The following is a 23,398-nucleotide window of genomic DNA, read 5'->3' on the forward strand; positions in this document are numbered from 1 at the left end:
AAGGGGAGCAAACATATTAAGAACAGTATGCTATATACGCCAGGTCCCTTGAAACATATGCTGTGCAGATGTTTCTTCCTTGCAGCGACTGTGTCAAGCAGCAAGGATGGACCGGCTCCCAGCAGAGGCTGCCCCACACCCATGTGGCCTCTTCTGGGTGAACTGGGCCACAGCCGCTGGGACTGCAGGGGTCGGTCGGGCTCCCCGTGGGTTCATGCAGGAGCCGGTCTTTGAGGCTGGCCGGGAGAGAGCATGCTACCCACCGGGCTTCTGTGTGGCACCGTTGGGTGGCCCAGAGGCCCACGCTGCACCCTGGCCCGCGGCATCCAGCTGTGCTCATTGCACCTCCGCAGGGGGACTTGGGCACCGTGACTCAGGTGGAGGGGGGCGCATGGGGGCCCAGAGGCCCAGGTGCTGCCCAGGGCCCAGAGGTCAACTAGGACCTGCCCTTCCATGCCAAACACTCGCGCTTCAATCACAGGCCAGGCCTAGGAACCACACCCATGCAGGAATTTCAGGCACCAGGCCTCTAGTTTACTAATAAAAGTGGTCACTTTCAAACCAAGAAGATATTTCTGCAAATCACAACTATGTAAACTTTGCCAAATCAAATCTCTCCAAATGAATAAAATAAGTCTAAATGATCAATCTTAATGAGAAAACAGAACTAAAGAAATGTTCATATGGGAGGCTACAAAACTTGGCCCTATCAGTGTAGGAATGCTAATAAGATGCTGTGAATTCCTGACTAGCAAGTATTGTCTAATTTTTCTCATATCTGCAAATATCTATCAAATACAAAATAGTAATTTGATTAATAAAACTGTAGTTATTTCGTTGCCTTGCTAATCCTCGATAACAATGTACCCTCATACATTTCCTTAATTAGCTAGCATTTAAAAAATAAAATAGTCATGAGCTCCAAGAATATTTTTGAAAATACAGAGTTTAGAAACACTGCCCTGGTACAATTATGCCTAAAACAGCCAAGTAAAATAGTCATTAAAATGTCCTTCAGTTTACCTTTTACTCCAATTTAGAATACTCAGTTCTAACTTCTCACATTCTATTTTCTCTTTCCTAGCAAAATTGGTGATATTTAATATCTTAGGAAAAACAAAAAATTGAAGAGCCTTGTTAAATATGATATCTTTGTTTTAACCATATATGTCCTTAACTTTAAATAAGTTTCATTCAATTCCGTACATATAAATTTACATTACATTCAAGCTCAAGAATTCTTAAGACAATTCCTTCTTTTAATTAGTCAGTGATTTCACCTATTAAAAGAGCTATAATTAAGGTCAAATTACTCTTTAAGTTCACTTTAATAATAGAATATGGTAATTCGGCAGATAAATTCTTCCAGAGTGACAACTAATCAGAAACCTAAACTATTAAAATATTATTTGCTCTATGGGAATTTCTTATTACATATTTACTCAGCCATATCTGCTAAAAGACATAGAAACTCTACCAAAGTTAATTTAAGAACTTACCAATTTCCCTTGCAATTCTGACAGCTTCATCTGCATCCTGTAAAAGCAGGAAATGAGACCCAACATTAATCCCATCAGCCATTGCACAATGTCTTTAGGGCAGTCATATATTGCACCACTGTCTCCTCTGATTCATTTAATGTTCAATTTTACAACCTTCTAACTCTTTTCATTCAGAGAAATGTAAAATTAATACCATAAGTGGAATGTAAATTTTACCTCATCATTATTATATTAAGAAACTCAAAGCAGTTTGAAATGAGCTGGCAGGAAGCACTACCAGAATTGCCAAATGATTTGGTGCAGTTGCTGAAGTTTAACGGCAGAATTTAGATGTTTACAATCAATACTAAATCATAAATCAGATCATTAAAGCTTGTCCACAGCCAGCTTGTTTTTGTCTCTCTGATATTTATATGTCATGTTTTCCTAGATTCTGTCAGCAGGGGGAGTTGATTCTCTATTGTTAGGGAGAAGCTCAATAGATTTTCCAGAAATAAAAAAAGTAAATTCCCAGTATCTATAGGAATTACCAATCGTCATCGCCCCCCTCCCCACCACCACCACCAAAAAAAAAATCCTTTAGAAATATCCATTACTTTTTCTTTCTTCTTTTTTATTCATACTTTTTCACTATTTTATCTTTAAAAAACAGAAATTCAACAAACCAACCAGTGGGGGGAAAACTTCCAAAAAGCCAAGAAAAGAAAATGCATTCCAAAACAGTACAAGGTAAAAGTTTATGAATGTAAGGATTAGTTACTGCTAATCAACTAATACCACTGAAAAGACAAAACCTTCCCTTGAATCTAAACCATTTCATTGATCATTAACTCTCACCTAACATGCCTCACTTAGGACATTCTTGAAACATTTCCCCATATAACAACAAAGAGAAAGCTGAAAAGAAGGTGTTAAATACATCCTCCTAGTAAATTTTAATTTTTTTTATAAATTAGTGACATAAACTAACTATCACAAGGAATGACAATAATTTTTTGAAAAAAAATTAACTGGTAAGCATGCCTGAATTTTTTAGAAAATAACTTTAAAGTATTAAAGGGAAGGCATTTTTTAAGCTTTTAAGCAAATACTTTAAAAATGTAAAGTAACCAAATCAGAATCCTTCCCCAAAAGGGGGAGCAGGGGATGTTTATAACTGGTTCATTTATGTCTAATAAAAAAAATCTTCTTTAAAAGTCTTCAGTACCTAATAACATCCCCTTGAATAAGGAGGTTGGCAGGGGAAGTTGTCAGAAAAATTTAATTTCCTTTCATTAGCCAGTCTGCTCCACAAATAGGTGCTTGTTAAGTTCAAAGCAGTCCTGAAAGCGACATCAGTTTTAAGTCTTTTTTTTTTTTTTTACTCCAAGCAGTCACATCTGCTAATGAGATTTTCCAAATAACAATTGTTTTCAAGTCAGAGATAAATCTATACCTCCCATTCTACGCCCTTCCCCCCAAAAAATCAAGGTTTACTGCTTTATTACACCTTGCTGTTTTTGCTGACCCTACATTCTCCAAATTTTAGGTTAAAGGTATAAAAATCATGAAAAGGGTCATTTAAGAATGTTAGTGGTTTCCACACATTGAGTTGGAAGGTTCTTTGTTGGAGCCAGTGACAGTTATTGGAGAATACTTCCCCTTAATAGCCTCTCTGTCAGGAAGTGTTAAACCTGCCAAATGCGGACAATTAGTGCCTCGCGAACAAAATACAGGAAGAGTGCTGGCCGATGGAGACTGGATTGTAAGAAGCCGAGAAGGAAACTTTAAACAAGTCTTTTCTTTCAGAAGTGTAATAGTGTATTTGCAAAAGATATTCTGAGAGAAAATCAACTGCTGTCTAAAATGTTCGTTACCTTGAGAGATAAGGCAGATGCTGAAAGATAATTCCTAGAATTCATTAGTTATATTTTAGCATTGAGTATATAGTATATACGTATTATGAATGTGTGTATATAAAAAGATATGTTTATACATAGCAAATCTTCTAAAAATTCTTTAACTGCCACAAATCCAACACTTCTATACACTGTCACAAAAAAATCTTATCTTTCAACTAATCACTATTGCTTAAGTTTTCTTACTATGAAAAGCAAATTCTAATAAGTGAACTTGCAAGTGAAATCAAACTACCTTAAAAATCGACTTTTCACTTGTCATTCATTCATCCAAAAATGTTTTATTGAGGACATATTATAGACTGGACATTAAAAATCTATTATCAGTTTCAACAATAAACTATTAAATACACTCAGCTCCAATACATTCTTCAGCACATTTGGTTTTATTATTGGGCTATATAAAACTAATTTTAAAGAGACAAAAAGCACCATGTAGCTCTAAACTCAATGACACTAACTGAAATATCATACAGTATAACTTCCTTATACAGCTATAAGCAGAAAAAAATTTTAATAAAAAATTAGAATCAATTAAAAAAAAGACCAAAAATCATCAGGAAATATGAGCAAATAATTAAATATTAAGTTTACATAAAATAAAATCTAAAAGGATAATATATAAAATATGTTCAACTTTTATTATAGTTATAGAGAGAGATACAAATTGAAGCAACGAGAGGCACTTTTCATCTGTCAAAGTTTGGTAAGAGCAGCAGTGATGACCTGAAGGTAAACAAGCATCACACTCACTACTGATAAAGTATAAAATGGGGCAATCTTTTTCAAAAGAAATTGCTAGTATCTATCAAAAACTTGAGGACATACGTCTTTCATCCCAGCAATTTCTTTTTTTATAAGTTACCCTACACACACACACACACACACACACACACACACACACACACACGAAGAGGTATGCAAACATTCATTATTTTCATTTTATTGGTGGTGTTCTGATTAGAAAAGAAAATGGGGGAGAGATTAACCAGGGAACTTAAATGCATAGCACAGGGACACAGACAATAGTCTGGTGAAGGCCTGGTGGGGCGGGGAGGGTGGAGAGGGTGTCAATGGGAAAACAAAAGAAACAAAGGGTAGATCTGTAATACTTTCAACAATAAAGATAAAAAAAATTTTTTAAATAAAATCAGAAAAACAAGGCCTTCAATAAGGAACGGGTACCTTATTTGGTACATATATAAAATGGAATATTACACAGCCTTTAAAAGAATGAGATTGATCCATGCATTCTTATTCATCTATTTACTCATTGATTTAGTAAATATTCACTGCCCAAATACCACATGAAATAGTTGTTGCCCTTGTGAAACTTACAGCCTAATGAGAGGAAAAGAGTAAACAAATTAATTGAGAACTGAAATAAATATTACATGGAAACAAACAGTACTAAGGGAGAGAGTGAGCGGGAGGAACTTTTATATAAACTGCTCAGAAAGGGTCCTTCCTAAGTAAAATTCAAATTAAAACCTGGAGATAATAAATTCTGCACTCCTACAAACACAACAGCTAGCCACCACACCATGGGAAGATTTAGAAGAAAAGAACCTAGACAAAAGGAACAATATGTACAAAAACCCTAAATTATCCAGGCACGTAAATGTTCTAGAAAGAAAAAAAGACCCAAGAGGTGAAACCGAAGCACAGTAAGGAAGTGGCAGGATAACACAGAGGTAGAACGCCTGGCCCGTTCTGGCAGGCACTGAGGGGATTTGGTAGAGTTCCAAACGCCTTGGCTCTATACAGAGTAATGATGACTCAGGTTTAAGTTTTAAGAAGATAATTCTACAAGGGATTAAGAAATATAAATTGGTAGTTACAAAATACTCACAGGGATGTAAAGTATCTCACAGTATAGGAAATGCAGTCAATATTATAAGAAGATAATTCTATAAGGGATTAAGAAGTATAAATTGGTAGTTACAAAAAACTCACAAGGATGTAAAGTATCTCACAGTTTAGGAAATACAGTCAATATTATAATCACTATGTCTGGTGCCAGGTGGGTACTAGATTTATTGGGGGAATCTCTTTGTAACATATATGCTTGTCTAACCACTATGCCATATACCTGAAATGAATACAAAATAATATTGAATGAAAACTGTAATTGAAAATTAAAATTTTTTAAATTAAGCAGAAATACATTTTAGTCAACCTGCAGATGCATAAATAAGGAATAAGTTTTGTTATTCAAGTAAAAAAGAAAATTCTAAATATATGCAAAATTTAATATGTATTGTAGAATGGAAAGAAAGTCATCTGTAATAGATACAGTATGACCATATCTACATTAAGACAGAGAAAAACACATTTGGATGCTCATAAAAACTTGCATATGGGCACAAACAAAAAACTCAGCTTTAGTTACTACTTGAAAGCAGTTGAGGAAAGAAAGGAACTTTTACTTATCCTTGTATAACCTCAGATACGCATTAAAAACTTACAGCATAAAGATCAAAATTTCATACTTCATACTACTTTCATAATTTAAAAATTAAATCAATCACACTTAAAGGTGTTGTCAAAATTATCTAATTAATGATTTCCCCGGCAACAAATGTTATCAAAACAAACTAGTATTCCAAAAATCTGCTTAAATTTTCCATAGCTCCCCACTGCCTTAAAACCAAATTTAAACTTCTTACCCTGGTTTAAATACTTGATCCTGCCTGGGCCACCAGTTTCATCCCGTCAATATCAACTTTGCACTTTACTCCCTACCGCAGAGCCCAGGCCTCTCCCCAGCCTTTACACATCCTACTAGGCTCTGTCAGAAACTCCCTTCTCTTCTACCTCCTTTCACCAAACCAACTCTATTACTATATGCCATACAGTAGGACCTGAAGACACGGGAGGGAAAAAGAAAGGCACCCTCCCAGCCCTCCTGTAATTTACAGTCTAGTGGAAAAGACAGACTTTAAATATGATTGCACAGCAACTAAAAAAAAAAAATCATTATTGAGATGCATGTTATACAGAAGTAGAGAGGGCTTATGACAGCAGGGGATCTCTAATTCAAAATCAGAGTTCCAGGACACTTTTCAGACATAGTGACTCTGAAAGGAGGCCTAAGGAATAAAAGTATGATAGAAGTCAGCATGGCTGGCCTGAAGAATGAGCCTACAGTAGAGTTAAGCAGGCCTCCCAGGCCACATTAAAAAGACTGAACTTCAGTCTAAAAGCAGGAAATGAAGCCTCACTCTGTCTGCATTTTGAAAAATTTTAGCATATAATATTATTACTATGTGTATTTCCTACCTCCCTATCCCATTAAAATGTAAGCTCCATGAAGGCAGAAATCTCTATCTAGTTAGTTCAGTGATATATTTCAAATGCCTAGAACAGTGCGCACAGCAGTTATTCAATAAACTGTTGTTGAATGAGGGATGGAATGAAGGAATAACAAATGAATAGTTTAGACAGAGGCAGGAGAATGTGAGTAGTCCCAGGTAGGAAGCAGTAGTCTAAGTGAGAGAAAAATTACAATTTTTCTCTTAAACTCAGGGTGCATGCTTCAGGATGCACCTAACGTCACTTTCTTTAGAAAGCCTTTCCAGTCCTCCATCCGGTTGGATGCCATTGCTGTATGACCACATTACACTCTGTCCTTCAATTATGACAGCCCCTGTTACTCTTAATCTCCATGAGAGCAATGACTAGCTCTGTCTCGCTCTCTATTGAATCCCCAGAGCTTAGCAAATAACACAATCAACACATTATTTGTTGAATGAATAAACAACTATCCATCAGCTACCACAGAAATAAGTCTGCTATGATAAGGCAATCTCTTAAATGTTCTACTCCAATGCCAATGTTACAACTACTCATCTCCAGAGCATCAATGTTATAAGTGAGTCAACTTATACCAAGGAGATGTAGTGGCTTGTTCAAATTCACATATCTAATGATATAGAGCAAGGCAATACCACACAGTAGTTCAGGGCAGGGGCTCAAGAACCAGACGGGCTTGGGTTTTGGCCTCAGTTTAAAACAAAGTACTTTCCATAAAATATTGTTGACAATGGGCAAAAGACCAAGCCCAATATTTACCCTGGCCTTTTAATTCTCAATCAAGCACTTTCTTCATTGCATCACGCAACTTCAACAATTGGAAAGTTAGGTTTCAAAGAACCTATTCTTAAAAATTATATAGATAGCGATACCCTGCCATTTTAAAATAAATATTGCACTAATTTAAACAATCAAATTTTACATGGCAATAAATGTTCAAATAGAAGGGCTACAAGTTTAAGTTATACTAAAAAGTAATACAAAGCAGATTCATTTCAATTTACAGACACTAAACTTTATTTTTTATATGCATCTATGATTTCTTTTTTATTTTTAAATTTCTTCATTGATTTAATAAAAATATGAAATAAGTATTAAACTTTATGTTATCAAATACACTTGATCTTTAGTTATATAAAATACATTTCCTCAAAGCAAAGCATCATTCCTTTTCACAAATCCAACTTGGCAATATCTTCTATATATAATAAAGAGATAATATGCAAATTAGGCCAGGACACTGTAATGGTCACGACCAGCTCAGGAGGAGGGGCCAGGTGTGGGCACAGAGCCTGAGAGAACAGACAGGGCGGCCCGCACCTGGCCCCGGAACGAATAACACGCAGGGGGCCGGAGCGGAGACACAAACCCGCAGTGGGGCCCAGCCCCCAGCAGCCCCATGGCTACGGCACACCAGCAGTCCTGCCTCTGCTTGGGAGCTGCAGAGAAAACACCTTTTCTGACCGCTCATTGGATAAGCTTGCGGTACGTCACTTGCTTGGGTAATAAGAATCCAAGCAGGTGACTTAGGGTTTTTCCACCTCACTCCTGGAGGAAAAAACGAAGGTTCACTGGTGGAGGGGCTAAGAAATGTCATATCCTGCCCTAGCCAGTTTGGCTCAGTGAATAGAGCCTCAGCCTGCAGACCACAGCGTCCAGGTTCGATTCTGATCAAGGGCATGTACCTAGGTTGCAGGCTCCTCCCTGGCCAGGGCCCAGGTCAGGGTTCATGCAGGAGGCAACCAATCGAAGAGTGCCTCTCACATTTATGTTTCTCTCTGTCTTTCCCTCTCTCTTCCACGCTCTCTAAAAATCAATGGAAAAATATCCTCAGGTGAGTATAAAAAAAAGAAAGAAATGTCAAATCCTATGAAAGAGACATCTTGAAAATGCCTAAAGAAAGTTGTCATTTTTTTCTGGTGAAGGGACTGGAGTCTGTGTTGATGAAAACACCTTGGCGGCTGCAGGGGCTGGCAGTGGCAGCAGCAGCGAGGTGACAGGGGTGGCGCCTTTCCCTGATCAGCCTGGTCGCCTCTCATGGGGAGTGGGCCTAAGCCGTCAGTAGGACATCCCCTGATGGTTCCCGGACTGTGAGAGGAAGCAGGCTGGGCTGAGGGATTCCCCCACCACCACCCAATCAGGCCTCTAGTATGAAAATAAAGCAAAACTGATTCTGTTTAACACTCTTATGTTTAGAGAATTCTTAAGACAGTTCTCAGAGCTTATAATTATATGATATACAATCAATATATGAAAATACTAAAGGGATTTAAAAAGCAGGTTCTGTTCAAGTATTATTGAATTACATTCTATAATTTACTTAAAATTTTTTCTAACAGGTGCAATAATCCCCTTAAAAATAGAAGAAAATTACAATACAAAAATTTTAATATAATAAAACAAATTCGATGCTACTGACTCCCTTACATAATTTTCAATCGAAGTATTTAGAGTAGTTTTGGATTCATATCAAAAGTAATATATTTGAAAAATTACAAAAAAATGAAAAATGTATTAGCAATAAGATGGTCTTAGGCGACCCCTGTGAAAGGGTCATTTGACCCCCAAAGGGATCGCGACCCACAGTTTGGGAACCACTGAATTAGTTTATGAGTGCCATGAGATGAAAAAAGTTGAAAGTCACTGTTCTAAATGATAAAAATCCCTGTGGTTCATTCTGTAATCCCACTTTGTTTTGAAGGAAGACACACTTAGGGTCTAAAGTGGAACACTTCAAAACACTGACAAGGAAAGGGTTTCAGGAAAGTAAAAAGCTATACAATTCCAAAACAGCAGTTCAAGACATGGAAAACGAGGAAAAAAGCCAATGGAACCAGTAACTATTGCTTTTATTCCTCTACTAGTGCCTGGTGCACAAAATTCATGCACAGGGGTTGTGGGGGAGATTCCCTCAGCCCAGCCTGCACCCTCTCCAATCAGGGACTCCTTGGGGGATGTCCAACTGCCCTCTCGCAATCTGGGACTGCTGGCTCCTAACCGCTCACCTGCCTGCCTGCCTGATTGCCCCTAATTGCCCTGTCCTGCGGCCTGACCTCACCCTTACTGCTCTCCCCTGCTGACCTGATTGCCCCTAACTGCTTCTGCCTGCCTGATCACTCCTAACTGCCCTCCCCTGCTGGCCTGATCTCGCCCACAACTGCCCTCCCCTGCCAGCCTGATTGACCCTAACCCCCTGCCAGCCTGATTGCCCCTAACTGCCTCTGTCTCGGCCCCCACCACCACGGCACTGTCCGGAAGGAAGTCGGACGTCCGGACGACATGGTCTAATTAGCATATTACCCTTTTATTAGTATAGATTTCAGCATACTTTACATTGAGTGAGTTCTATCATCCAACCCAAGAACAAACAGTAAAAAATTCTGTTTTATAGAGACATGATGAGAGGGATGGGTGGTGTTGCTAAAACCAAATAAGTAGAGCACAAAAAAATACAAAAAGGAGCTCACAAAAATCGGGTGCATTTTCTGCAAGCCAAATATATTTGTTAACCCACCTGGGAGGCAGCAAAGCCCAGCAGCTAAGAGTAAAAGTGTTAGAGTAGAAAAACTGGGCCCCAACACTGGCTCTGTGACAGTGAACGAGTTACCTACCCATGCGCCACTCTGGGATTTGGTTTCCTTATCTGTAAGATGGAGATAATAACAGTATCTATCTCACAGGGTTATTGAAAAGATGAAATTAGTTAAGGCTGAAACACACTAGAACACTCAATTAAGATTGGCAATCTTAAATTGGGCAGGCCACCATCCCAAACTACCAAGATTGTTCCTTTCTAATCTTGGTAGTTTGGGGTGATGGTCTGCCTGGTCTTCGTTGTGTATCCTGTGGTCATCATTCATCTTCTGAACCTGTATAACATAGAACTAATACTAGCACTACAATACTGCAAAAAAAAAATTGTGCATGCATCTCCAGTGCACTTCACTGGTTCAGATGATCTGGGTCCTCGTTATTGCTGGTGGGCAGGGAAGCAAAAGCTGTAACAAAGACAGGCAAATTCAAATAGATCTCCTTGATGCTAAACACCCAATTTATTTCCACAGTAATGTTAGTATCAAATACTGACTCTGCTGTCCACAATTCAGACCATACTTCTTTCTCACTATGTACAGCCTACTTACCAACCCTGAATTCTGTACTTACTGGGTGGGAGTCCTGCTACTCATTCTAATGGGAAGCTACTTAGGAGTTTACTTTCCTCTGCTGGCTCTAGAACAAATCCGCAACTGTTTTTGCAAAATCAAATCAAATTACTGTTTCAAAACACTATGGGTAACTCTACCTGTACACAAAAAGCATCTTCAAACTATTCTGCATTCATATATAAAGTAAAACTTTCAACAATCCCAGGTTCAGGAAATAGGTTTCAGCTGATTGTGTTTTCCAGATAACTGCAAGTCAAGCAGAAGACTTTGTTTTAATATATTTTTTAATCTTTCTAAAATTTACTATATATTTCTACAATTGCAAAACAACACAGTAAATATAACTGATTTTTTTTCAAAACTATAAAGTCTTTGTGGCATCATCAGTAAAGTTATTCTTGGTAGTAGAGAAAAGGGATACTGTACTTTGTAATTACTAGGACACAGCTTTTCAATTTTTGTGTTGTTTTTTTTAATGATTTACTTCACACTAGTTTCTGTTCTTGTTATTCCACGGTTTCGGCTAAAGCAAGAGCACCATTTTTAAAATCTGGGTAATTAGCTGTCTTGGCCCATTTGGGTCAGTGGTTAGAGCATCAGCTCTCGCACCAAAGGGTCTCAAGTTCAATTCCCAGTCAAGGACATGTATCTCAGCTAAAAGCTCAATCTCTGGCTCTGGAAGGGCGTGTACAGGAGGTAACCAATAGATGTGTCTCTCTCACATCAATGTTTCTCTTTTCCTTTCTCCTTCTTTCTCCACCCCCTCTCTTCCACTCTATCTAAAAACAATGGAAAAATATCCTCGGGTGAGTATTAAATAAATATATAAAATAAGTAAAATAACTTAAAATCTGGCAAACTGAGTGATAAAAACAATGACTACGTTAAAACTATACTTTACGAACCTCATTCAAATACATTATTATACTCTGCTCTGAGATGTAAATGGGTATTACTTTCTCTCTCAGGACAACAGGAACTCAAGACAAGTTTAATGAATTTCCCCCAAGATGATATGCTGATAAGGATTATAATCAAATACAGTACAGCAATTTAATCATTAATAATTCCTCCCTCTGCTTCACACCTGCCATCTAACAGATCACATAATCCTATAGATTCAACTTCCCCCATCTCTCTCCACACCATCTACTTTGCTCCATCCTGATATGTTATTTTAGGTCCCTTATCATTTCTTGACTGGATTAAAGGAGGAGCACTCTAATTCATCTACCAACCTGCTCCTGTACATTTCCTGTATCACAAACCAAAGTAAGTTTTCTAATTCCACAATTGTATCATGTTAACGTTTCTATCATTTACCTTTTCTCCATTCAGAGGCTCCCAAAGCCACAAGAATAAACCTCCAAACCCAGTTGCACAACATTCAAGTCATACATATCTGGATCCTAAATCTATCTCCAGCTCATTTACTACAGACCCTCCCACTGCATCCCAGCAGTTTTTTAAAGCCCCCACGGTCCCTCAGCTCCAAGCTTCAACAATAAGATAATTTTCACTGACCTCAGAGCTGTGTCTCCATCATCATCCTCACTTTCTAGCTAACTCATTACTACTCAGACTTCAAGTATCACTTAGCTATCACTTCCATTGGAAGATCTGCCATGATACCCCGAATACCCCTTCTACATGGGCCCCATGCATTCTGAGCTCAGCATTATTAAAATGTATTAAATTGCCTGTCTATTTGTAGGTAGGTCTCCCAGTGGAGACTTGAAATTCTTTGAATTCACGGTCTACAGCTTGTTATTCTTTGCCATACAAGTGGGATGGGATTCCCAAACCTGTCTTCCAATAGCTTCAGATGCACACTTTTTACTCTGCTCTCATATTCCACAGATGGAGTTAGTAAGATGTTGAATAAAATAAAACTTGATAAAGGCAAATACCTGATACCAGATGACTACTTGAGAAATACACTTTAAAACATTAGTTTCTCCCTAATGAAAAGGAGGGTCTACAGCTTGTTATTCTTTGCCATATAAGTGGGATGGGATTCCCAAACCGTCTTCCAATAGCTTCAGATGCACACTTTTCACTCTGCTCTCATATTCCACAGATGGAGTTAGTAAGATGTTGAATAAAATAAAACTTGATAAAGGCAAATACCTGATACCAGATGACTACTTGAGAAATACACTTTAAAACATCATTAGTTTCTCCCTAATGAAAAGGATGATTCAAGAACAAAACATAAGGAAAACCATTCCAGAAGATTCCTTAAGTACTGCACACAATGTTTGAGTTTTTTTAATTTTTCAATTACAGTTGATATTCAATATTTTATTTGTTTCAGGTATACAGCATAGTGGTTAGACATTTATATAACTTACAAAGTGATCCCCCTGTTAACTCTAGTACCAACCTGGCACCATACATACTTATTTCAATATTAGAGGCCCGGTACATGAAATTCATGTACTTGGGGAGCGGGGCCCTCAGCCCGGCCTGTGCCCTCTCGCAATCCGGGACCCCTCAATCCTTACAGCCCGTCTGCTGGCTCCTTACCACTTGGCTTGCTGCTCCTTAGCGCTGCCGCAGAGGCAGGAGAGGCTCCAGCCACCACCGCTGCGCTCACCAGCAGTGAGCCTGGCTCAGGGCTTCTGGGAGTGCATTGAGCATCTGCCCTCTGGTGGTCAGTGCGCATCATAGCGACTGGTCGTTTCACCATTGGGTTGCTTTGCATATTGGCCTTTTATTATATAGGACTACAGGCCCGATGCATGAAATTCATGCAAGAGTAGGCCTTTCTTCCCCCAGCTGCCGGCACCGGCTTCCCTCTGGCACCCGGGACTTGGGCTTCCCTCCAGCTGCTGGCAGGCACTCGGGACTCAGGCTTCCCTCTCAGCCCTGGCTTCGTCCGGTCTAATTAGCATATTACACTTTTATTATTATAGATTATTGCACACAATTTTTAAAAGAGTGTGGTAAACCATCTCCATGTAGCCTCCATAAAACATTCTAAATATTCAAATGAGAAAAAAATTTAACGACAAATGTAACAAAATGAAGCCACATTAATTTGCTCAAGTCAGAGGTGAAAATTACTTGGTGAAAAAAAGTAGAATGTAATATAGTTGCCAAGAAAAAGAATTTAATCTTAAGTATACCACAGGCTAATATTTTTAAACCCTAAGGATTTAAAACAGAAATGTCTATAAGTAGCATATACATTCTTCCAATGCAAAAGTACTGCTAATGTAATTGCCAAAACCATAAGGTTTTCCAAAAATGTACACTATATATCTGCATCAGCAAAACTCTATCTGCATAGATATCCTCAAAGATAATCTTTTACCTAACAAATCTAAGTTACAAAATGTGAAAAGTGGTGTCATTCCAAATGAATATGTAATTACTACACAAGAAATCCCAATTAATAATCACATCTGAAAGAAAAAAATACCCATAGCTTCATATCGGAAATAGCAAACTGGAAATAAAACTAATATTCAAACTTAGAGAATCAAAAGGGCATTCCTTAAAAACACTTCTAAATACTTATCTGAAAACTTTAACCTGCAGGTTCAATTGTGGCTTAAATTAAACCAGACAATAAGTGTTAAGCACTGTAAACCATAGTTAAAGTTAACACAGATAATGAAAACCTATCATTATTTGAGAATATAATAGGATCTTAAAAATCACCTATAACACACAGGAGATAAAATTGAAGATAACTATTTATTTTTTTCTACTTTCTACTTTTCCCTATTTTTCAAATTAACAGTGGCTGCAAATAAATATAGACTGTCAAATGCAATCTTCCTGAAAAAACAACCAAAATAACTTGTTGAACAGGCAAACCAAGTGAATTACCTACTACAGTAAAGGTTACCATCTCTTTGAGCTTCCACAGAAATCTGCTAATAGTTACAGTTCAAGGTACTGTATGCAAAAACTGCATTGCTCTGGGGATGCAAAGCACAGAATAGGGAATATAATCAATAATATTATAATAACTGCGTATGGTGCCAGGAGGGTTCTGGATATATCGGGGGAAACACTTTGTGAAGTATGTGCTTGTACACCTGAAACTAATACAAAACAATAGTGAATGTAGATTGCAATTTAAAAATAATATTTTTTTAAATGTAGCATTTCTCTGATGCCCACCTGGGCCCCCCCATTCAGGGGCCTCCCCAACCACAATGATCAGAAAAATCTCACATTGAGTAGAACTCCAATTTCCTTTTCAGGAATTTTAGGAATGAGGAACACTTTGATTTCCTTTTTTTGTAAATACATTTTTATTGATTTCAGAGAGGAAGGGAGAGGGAGAAAGAGATAGAAACATCAATGATGAGAGAGAATCATTGATCTGCTGCCTCCTCTATGCCCACTACTGGGGATTAAGCCACAACCCAGGTATGTGCCCTTTCTGGAAACTAAACCGTGACCTCCTGGTTCATAGGTTGATGCTCAACCACTGAACCACACTGGCTAGGACTTTTTTTAAAAATATGCTTGTAATATATATAATTGTATTTATTGTTTGAGCTAGAAACATTGACTTGTTGTTCCGCTTATTTATGCATTCACTGGTTGATGCTTGTATTTGCCCTGACCGGGGATGGAACCAGCAACCTTAGCATATTAGGAAGACACTTTAACCAACTGACCTACCTGAACAAGGGAATCCTTTGATTTTCTGATCAGATTTGAAAACGTTTAGTAGTAGAAGAAACCTTACTGATTATTAGCAAAACTTTCCTTGTAACAAAATATCCTCAATATTTTTTGTTCTAAGTACATAAGCCAAAGTTCATATGGAAGAAGATAGGCACATGACCTATACGTTCATCTTAACGCTAGCTACAGGAGCTATTGAATTCAGGTTTCATCAAATTGGTATCCAAATAGGGCAAAATTTGTCTTAAAACCCTTATTAAAACGTTCAGAACTTTCCTCTCTGTCTTGACTTGTTTTGTCCAAGGGAGTCTGGTTCTGGGAGAGATCTCCTCTCCAAATCACCAAGGTACTACCCATTGCCAGGTCTGCAATTAGAGATGGCTAATTATTAGGTTACTCAAATTCATGTTCTTATCTTTCTAAATGACATAATTTCACTAGGGATCATTCAGAATTATAGCAAACTCCTTTTTCTTTTAATTTTATTGTTGACAGTATTACAGAGTTTCCAAATTTTCCCCCCTTTACCCACCTCCTCCTAGTAGACTCTTTTTTGTAAACCTTTGATATGAATGGTTCATTTGAGAGGCACCTTACAGAAAAAAAAGGAAGCAATATCTCAAATACCTAGTGTTCTGCTTTTTTTTATTATTATTAAAATGAGGAAGCTTCAAAAAATAATTCAGATTCCAAAACTGTTTACAGGGAAGACAAGTTCATAAGGAAGAGGAAAGACATAGGAAAAGCCCAGTGAAAAATTCAAACTTTCTTAAACCTGATGGTTTTATCCTGCTATTCCTTTCCATCCTATGCTCCTCCATTTTCCTCTGTCCTGCTCCCTTTTTCTTCTGGCTGGCCAGAAACCCTCCAAGCATCATGTCCTTTTTAAATTAAGCCCTGCTAGAACAGGGCAAGCCTCTATGGCTGAACTAACGCCTTGGTCTCATTCTGAACTGAGAGGCATTACCAAAGACTTTCCAAAGCCTACACCAAACAGAAATTTACAGAGAAGTTGAAAATGCTCAAGGAAAGTATAAATTGGGGTCCCTAGATTTCTATCAATTGATTCATATTTCTAGTAAGAACCTCACATAAAATATTAGATTAAACAAGAGAATGGGAAGACCATGAGAGTGACTTGAGACTTCTACTTACAATGGAAATCAGAGAGACTTAGAAAAACTGTAAATGACAGACAAGGTTACCCTGGCAGGCTACTACCAAAATCTTTCCTCTGGAAATAGGTTATGCTAGCAAAGAAAGGATAAGTCCATTGGAAACTTCAGAGATGGGCTCTTTAATACCTTTAGACAGCACTTAGGAGTAGACCCTGAAGTATTTGTGACCCTGGCTCTCTCCTCACATTTTGTAAGCAGCCCTAAGCCAGAAATAGAAAATATCATAAACAAGCAAAGCCTGGATGGAACTACCCACATTGTCAGATCTTCAAATCAAGTACCCATTTCCCATTTTACCCATCAACTCAAAAGAAGAAATTTCACTAATTATTATTAATTATTAATACAAGTAGTACACTATTAACCTTAAACCCTGTCATTGTTACCCAAGCTTTCTCTCTCTGAGTCAACAAAGTGCTCGGATAATGTGTATCTCTGACACTCTTCACATTTCCCATGTCCCAGCCCACAACAGAAACCTTTGCACTTTTATTCAAGGAACATTCCTTCTTCCTATGAGACATTACATTCACTGACTTCATAAGAAAGAATCTACAGTACAAATAGAAATTCCAGATCAAATCCTCTACTAATGACCTCTTCCTTAAACATCCTGAGGACTCTGATATTCTTCATCAAGATAGAATTTAGACTCAGATTCATTACTACCCTTGTGACTAAATCAAGCCCAAATTGAAGATTTCAAGAAATCCAAATTTCTTGTTAGAAAAACAAAACAAAACAATTATATTGGCAGAAATATTGGGGTTGACAAGCGCAAGGTTCATAATGATCTATTCAAACCACTACACAAACCTGCACAACTCTCTAAAATGAGAAGGTAAAGAAGTACTAAAATCCAAAAATTGACAGACAGCCTAATGAAGCAAAGATCTGTCATATATTGCTCAGTGTCTTTCAAGGCTGCAATCAAGGTGTAGGCCATACTGCATTTTCAATTGGAGGCTAAACTGGGACAATTTTAAGCTCATTCCCGTGGTTGACAAATTTATGTCCTTGTGGCTATAGGACAGTGGGGCCCCATCTTCCTACTGGCTCTTGGATGGAGATCAGATGCTGGGATCCTTTGGGCACTCAGATCCTTAAAAACTGTCAGCAATTCATTGCCCATGTGGGATTCCTCAATATGGCTGCTTACTTCATCACGCCAGTAATTATATCCTGTTCTCTAGTCTCCTACGATGGAGTCTTATATGATGAAACAGTCACAGGCGTGAAACCCAATTACTTTGCCCTATAATGTTATATCCCATCACCTTTTCATACAATGTAAGCTAATTAAAAGAGTTATATACTATCATCTTTTGCCATATGCTCTTAGTTAGAGAAGTATATCACAGGTTCTACCCAAACTAAAGAGGGAATTACACAAAGTGTTGGATGCCTGACAGCTCCTCAGAAAGTTAAACAGAATTATCACATGACCCAACAACTCTACACCCACATACAGGTACACCTCATTTTATTGTGCTTTGCTTTACTGTGCTTCACAGATGTTGTGGTGGTTGTTTTTTCAAAAACTGAAGGCAAAACCCTCCACAAGCAAAATATTACGACTCTTTATTGCGATATTTGCTTTATTTCAGTGGTCTGGAACCAAATTCACAATATCTCTGAGGTATGCCTGTACATAACCAGAAGAACTTAAAATAGGTATTCAAACAAATACTTGCCCACAAATGTCCATAGCAGCACTATTCACAATCACTAAAAATGGAAACAACTCAAATGTCTATCAACTACTGAATGCATTTTTTAAAAGGTGATATAGTCATACTATGGAATATTATTTAGCCATCAAAAGAAATAAAAGACTAATACATGCCACAAAATAGATCCTATTTTTTAAAATCTTCACCTGAGAATATGTTTTCATTGATTTTAGAAAGAGGAGGGGAAAGAGGGAGAGAGAGGGGGAGAAAGAGAAACATCAATATGAGAGAGAAATATCAATTGGTTGCCCACCCCCTCCACCCCTTACATGCCCCAACTAAGGATCAAACCCACCACCTGGGTATGGGCCCTGACCGTGAGTCAAACCTACAACCCTTCAGTGCACGGGACAATGCTCCAGCCAACTGAGCCACACCAGCCAGAGCAATCCTATATTCTTATTTGCTTACTTTTAACCCTATCTAAGTCCTTATTTTCATATATTTGTAGTTACAGAATTTCTTTTGAATTTTTTCTTTCTAGATTCAAATTCTCTGGAGAAATTCTTTATGTGCTTATCTATTTTATCCACATTTTCCTCCAACTTCTTTATATATTAAAGTTATTTTACATTCCTTACCAGCCAACTCCAGAATCAACAGCATATGTGGATCTATTTCTATTATCTGTTTTACTTTTTCTCTTAGTTTTCAGTTGTGTTCCCTTTCTTTAGGTGTGTCCCATAAACGTGTACTGAATGACAAATAATGTGCATACAATGGTGATTTGTGTAAAATGTATCTCCTAGAACATTATTCATCTAACAAGGATTTAGAGCACTGACTATGTACCAGGCACCGTGTGCAAGTGGCACAGTAATAAACAGAGCACAATCAATGACTGCCAGCAAGGAGCTTACAATCCACTGCAGGAAGTAGACATTTTACCTATCAGTAAAATAGCCAAAAGGCCCCTTAAAATCTGAGCTCCCAACTTACCTCTTACCTCTATAAATCTTATCTCTATTACCTCATCTCTGATTTCCTCTCCCTTGATCACTCCAGTCACACGATTACTCATTATTTATTCAACATCAGGTACACTTGAACCTCAACACCGTTGCACCTGTTATTTTTTCTGCCTAGTATACTTTGCTCTTCTCCCTGATAGCCACATGACTTGCCCTGTCATTTCTTTAGATGGTACCCTCCAGCATTCCCTTTCCCCATTCCTTGTCTTATGTTTCACCATAGCATGTACTATATATTTTATTCTTTGTTTATTATCTGTCTCCTTCTTCTACAGTGTAAGCTCCATGAGGGCAGGCATTTTTTTTATCTGTTTTGTTCATTTCTATATCCTCAGCACTTTAAAAAACAATGTTGGACAAATAGTATGCATTTGTTAAATATTTCCTGAATAGATTAATGAATGATTGATGGATTTTAAATGTGATGGGTGAATTGCAGGGTAGTAAGGGAAAATACAGCAAAGGGCTTAATCTAACCTAGACAATAAAGGAATGCCTCTGTGAGGAATGTATGGTTAAGCCAAGACCTAAATAAGAAGTAGGAGATAATCAGGAACGAAGGCAGAAGCAGAATCAACACACATATGACAGAATTAAGTACAGAAGATACAAGAATCTAAAAGATGTCACATGTGATGGGTGCATACAGTGCAAAGGGTAAGCTTTTAAGAGAGAAACAAAGTCCAGCTATTTAAAAGATTTAAATGAGTAGACATTCAAGAGCATTTATACACAGCATATGATCACACCTGTACTTTTGAAAGATCACTCAAGCTGTAGTGTCCAAAATTAATTGGACAGAACCAAGACTGGCTCTATGGAGTTCAATTAGAAGGTTGATGAAGTCATCCAGAATAGACGATGGTAACTGGAACTTGATGTTAGCATGAGGAAAGAAAGAAAGAAGTAAATGTACCAGAAAGATGTTTACGTAACTTCTCTGCAGCTGTATTTATCTAGAATGACTCCAAGTTCTTAGCTTGAGAAACAAAGTGAAAAATGCCAGCACTTTCACAGGCATGAAAAAAATGAAGAATGAGAAGTTTACAGCAAGAGTCAGCAAACTTTCTGAATGGGCCAGATATTAAATATGTCAGGCTTTCTGGGCCTACAGTCTCTGCCACAATTACTCCATGAGCATGGCTGTGTTCCAGTAAAGCTTTATTTACAAAAACAGGTGTGCATGGAGCCATGGTTTGCCAACGCCTGGTTAGAGAGAAATGATGAGGTCAGCTTTTAACTTGTTACTTGCAAGGTGCCTCACGGGCATCAAGTAGAACTGTTTAAGAAGCAACTGAATATGCAGTTCTGAAGTTCAGAAGAGATAGCTTGAAGAGATTTATAGGTTTGAGATTGGGGGGCGGGAGTGGGTTGGAAGAGGTCAATGGGGGGAAAAGGAGATATATGTAATACTTTCAACAATAAAGAATTAATAAATGAATGAATGAAGAAAAAATACTTCAGATTGCTCAGGGTGAGTTTGTACAATAAAAGAAAATGTCCTGCCCTAGTCCATTTGGCTCAGTGGATAGAGCATCGGCCCGCAGACTGAAGGGTCGAGGATTCAATTCTGAGTCAAGGGCACATACCTCGGTTGCAGGCTTGATCCCCAGCCCCAGTCAGAGTGTGTGCATGAGGCAACCAATCGATGTGTCTCTTTCATATCGATGTTTCTCTCTCTCTGTCTCTCCCCCTCCCTTCCACTCTCTCTAAAAATCAATGAAAAAATATTCTCAGGTGAGGATTTAAAAAATGTCCTACCAAAACCCAGAATAAAACCAGCATTTAAGGAATAAAGATAGGAAGAATGATCAGCATGAAAACTAAGAAGGAACATTCAAAGCAAGCCTAAAAATACAAAAACAAAACTAGAATTGAGTAAAGTGCCAGAAGTTGAATATTTCAAGAAGAAAGGAGTGACCAAGAGACTCAAATGCTTCAAAGAGATGGAGATAATAATAGAATTAAAAATTATATACTGAGGCCCTGGCCAGGTAACTCAGTTGGTTAGAGCATCACCCCAACACACCAAGATTTCGGGTTTGATCCCCAGTCAGGGCACATATAAGGAGCAACCAATGAATGCACAAATAAGTGGAACAACAGATGGATGTTTCTCTCTCTCTCTCTCAAATCAATAAATTTAAAAAAAAATTAATATTATATACTGGATTTAGTGAGAGGGAGAGGTTGCTGGTAGCCTTTGCAAGAGAAATGTAAGTGGGAATGAAGAAAGAAGCCAGACCAGTAAAGATTAAGTGTGTGTGTTTGGGGGGGAGGGTGAACAGACTAAGAAGTACAAATGACAGTTATAAAAAGTCACTGGGATGTAAAGTACAGCATAGGTAATATAGTCAATAATCTATAATAATAAAAGGGTAATATGCTAATTAGACCAGACGTCTTCCGGACATCATTCCAGACGTCCTTCCTGACAAAGCCGCGGCCCGGGGGAAGCCAGCCGGGGTCCCGGGTACTTGTGGGTGGCGTGGGTGAAGCCAGCTGGGGTCCCAGGGGTCTGTGGGCGGCCTGGGGGAAGCCAGCCAGGGTCCCCGGTGCCTGCTGGCAGCCGGAGGAGGGAAGCCTGTCAGCAGCTGGAGGAAGGAAGGCCTACTCTTGCACAATTTTTCATGCACTGGGCCTCTAGTCTATATATATAAAAGCTTAAATGACCATTATGGCAGAACGACCAGAATGACCCGAATGACTGGTTGCTATGACGTGCACTAAGCAGGCAGGCAGGCAGGCAGGCAAGCAGTTAGGGGCGAGCAGTTAGCGGTGAGCAGGCAGGCAGACAGGTGAGTGGTTAAGGGCGAGCAGGCAGGTGAGTGGTTAGGGGCGAGCGGTCCCGGATTGCAAGAGGGATGTCTGACTGCCAGATGTCCAACTGTAGGGATCTGGCCTAAATCAGCAGTTGGACATCCCCCAAAGGGTCCTGGATTGCGAGAGGGCGCAGGCCAGGCTGAGGACCCCCCCCCCCTTGCATGAATCTCGTGCACTACCCCTTATTTTCACAGGCAGAGTTCACCTCTTTCCCACTTTCAGATTCCCCACTTTCCCAGCCTCCCTTGCAGCTAAGACACAGTTATGAAACAATCTTAGTGAAGCTAGGGAATGCCTGATGAAAGTTTCTTCCCTAATATAAAAAAAAAAATAAGAAAGCACACCCTTTTTGTTTTTGTTTGTGACCATAAGAATTAAGCCCCCCAAAATGCAAAAATACCAACCCAGAGCCCTCATATAGTTAGAATGCTTTTTAACCAACTCTTTAACTTCCAAATTTCTTATTATATAAAACTAGAGGCCCGGTGTATGGATTTGTGCACCAGTGGGGTCCCTTGGCCTGGTGTGCACCCTCTTGCAATCCAGGACCCCTCAAGGGATATCAGAGAGCCGGTTTCAGCCCGATCCTGCAGGCCAGGCCAAGGGACCTCACTGGTGCACGAATTCGTGCACCGGGCCTCTAGTATTATAATAACTCTATATGATATCAGATGGGTACTAGAGATATAGGGGTGCTCACTTCATAAATTACATAATGCCTAATCATGTTGTACACCTGAAATTAATATAATATTGTATGTCAACTGTATTTTAAAAATAAATAATTTTTTAAAAGATTAAGTAAGAAGTATAGAAATGAGTGTGAGAAGAATTCTTCTAAGACATGTTGGCTGTGAAATGGAAGAGAGAACTAAGATAACAACTGAAGAGAGACAAGAGTTATAGTGTTCTATGAAGAGAAGGAACACATATTTCTTTCCATTAAACTGGAAACACAACCATGTGAGGGACCATGGGTATTTCATTTATCACCACATCCTTACCACTTAGCCAGGTATCAGTACATTTCTTGAGTGACTGAGCATTTTTTATCTCAATTGTAAGGAAAGGAGCTAAAAGACAAGGAGAGCTTTAAGATACGGAACAGAGAAAAGTTAATCAGTGAAGACTGTAGTTCCTAAAGGCTATAAAGGTTATG

The 23,398-nt window shown here is 38.5% G+C and overlaps 1 protein-coding gene across 4 annotated transcripts in view; it reads right to left on the bottom strand.

Annotated features, from left to right (window-relative positions):
• The window catches only part of PCCA (propionyl CoA carboxylase, alpha polypeptide), a 335,923-nt gene that overhangs the window by 224,111 nt on the left and 88,414 nt on the right, over positions 1-23,398 (bottom strand). For all 4 annotated transcript variants that reach the window (XM_005856400.2, XM_014536081.1, XM_014536076.1 and 1 more), the window contains one exon: positions 1,500-1,536. In XM_005856400.2, coding sequence (XP_005856462.1) covers positions 1,500-1,536 — 37 coding nt within the window. The remainder of the gene's footprint in view (positions 1-1,499; positions 1,537-23,398) is intronic.

The sequence above is a fragment of the Myotis brandtii genome, unplaced genomic scaffold (assembly GCF_000412655.1).
Source record: "Myotis brandtii unplaced genomic scaffold, ASM41265v1 scaffold1028, whole genome shotgun sequence".
Lineage (NCBI taxonomy): Eukaryota > Metazoa > Chordata > Mammalia > Chiroptera > Vespertilionidae > Myotis > Myotis brandtii.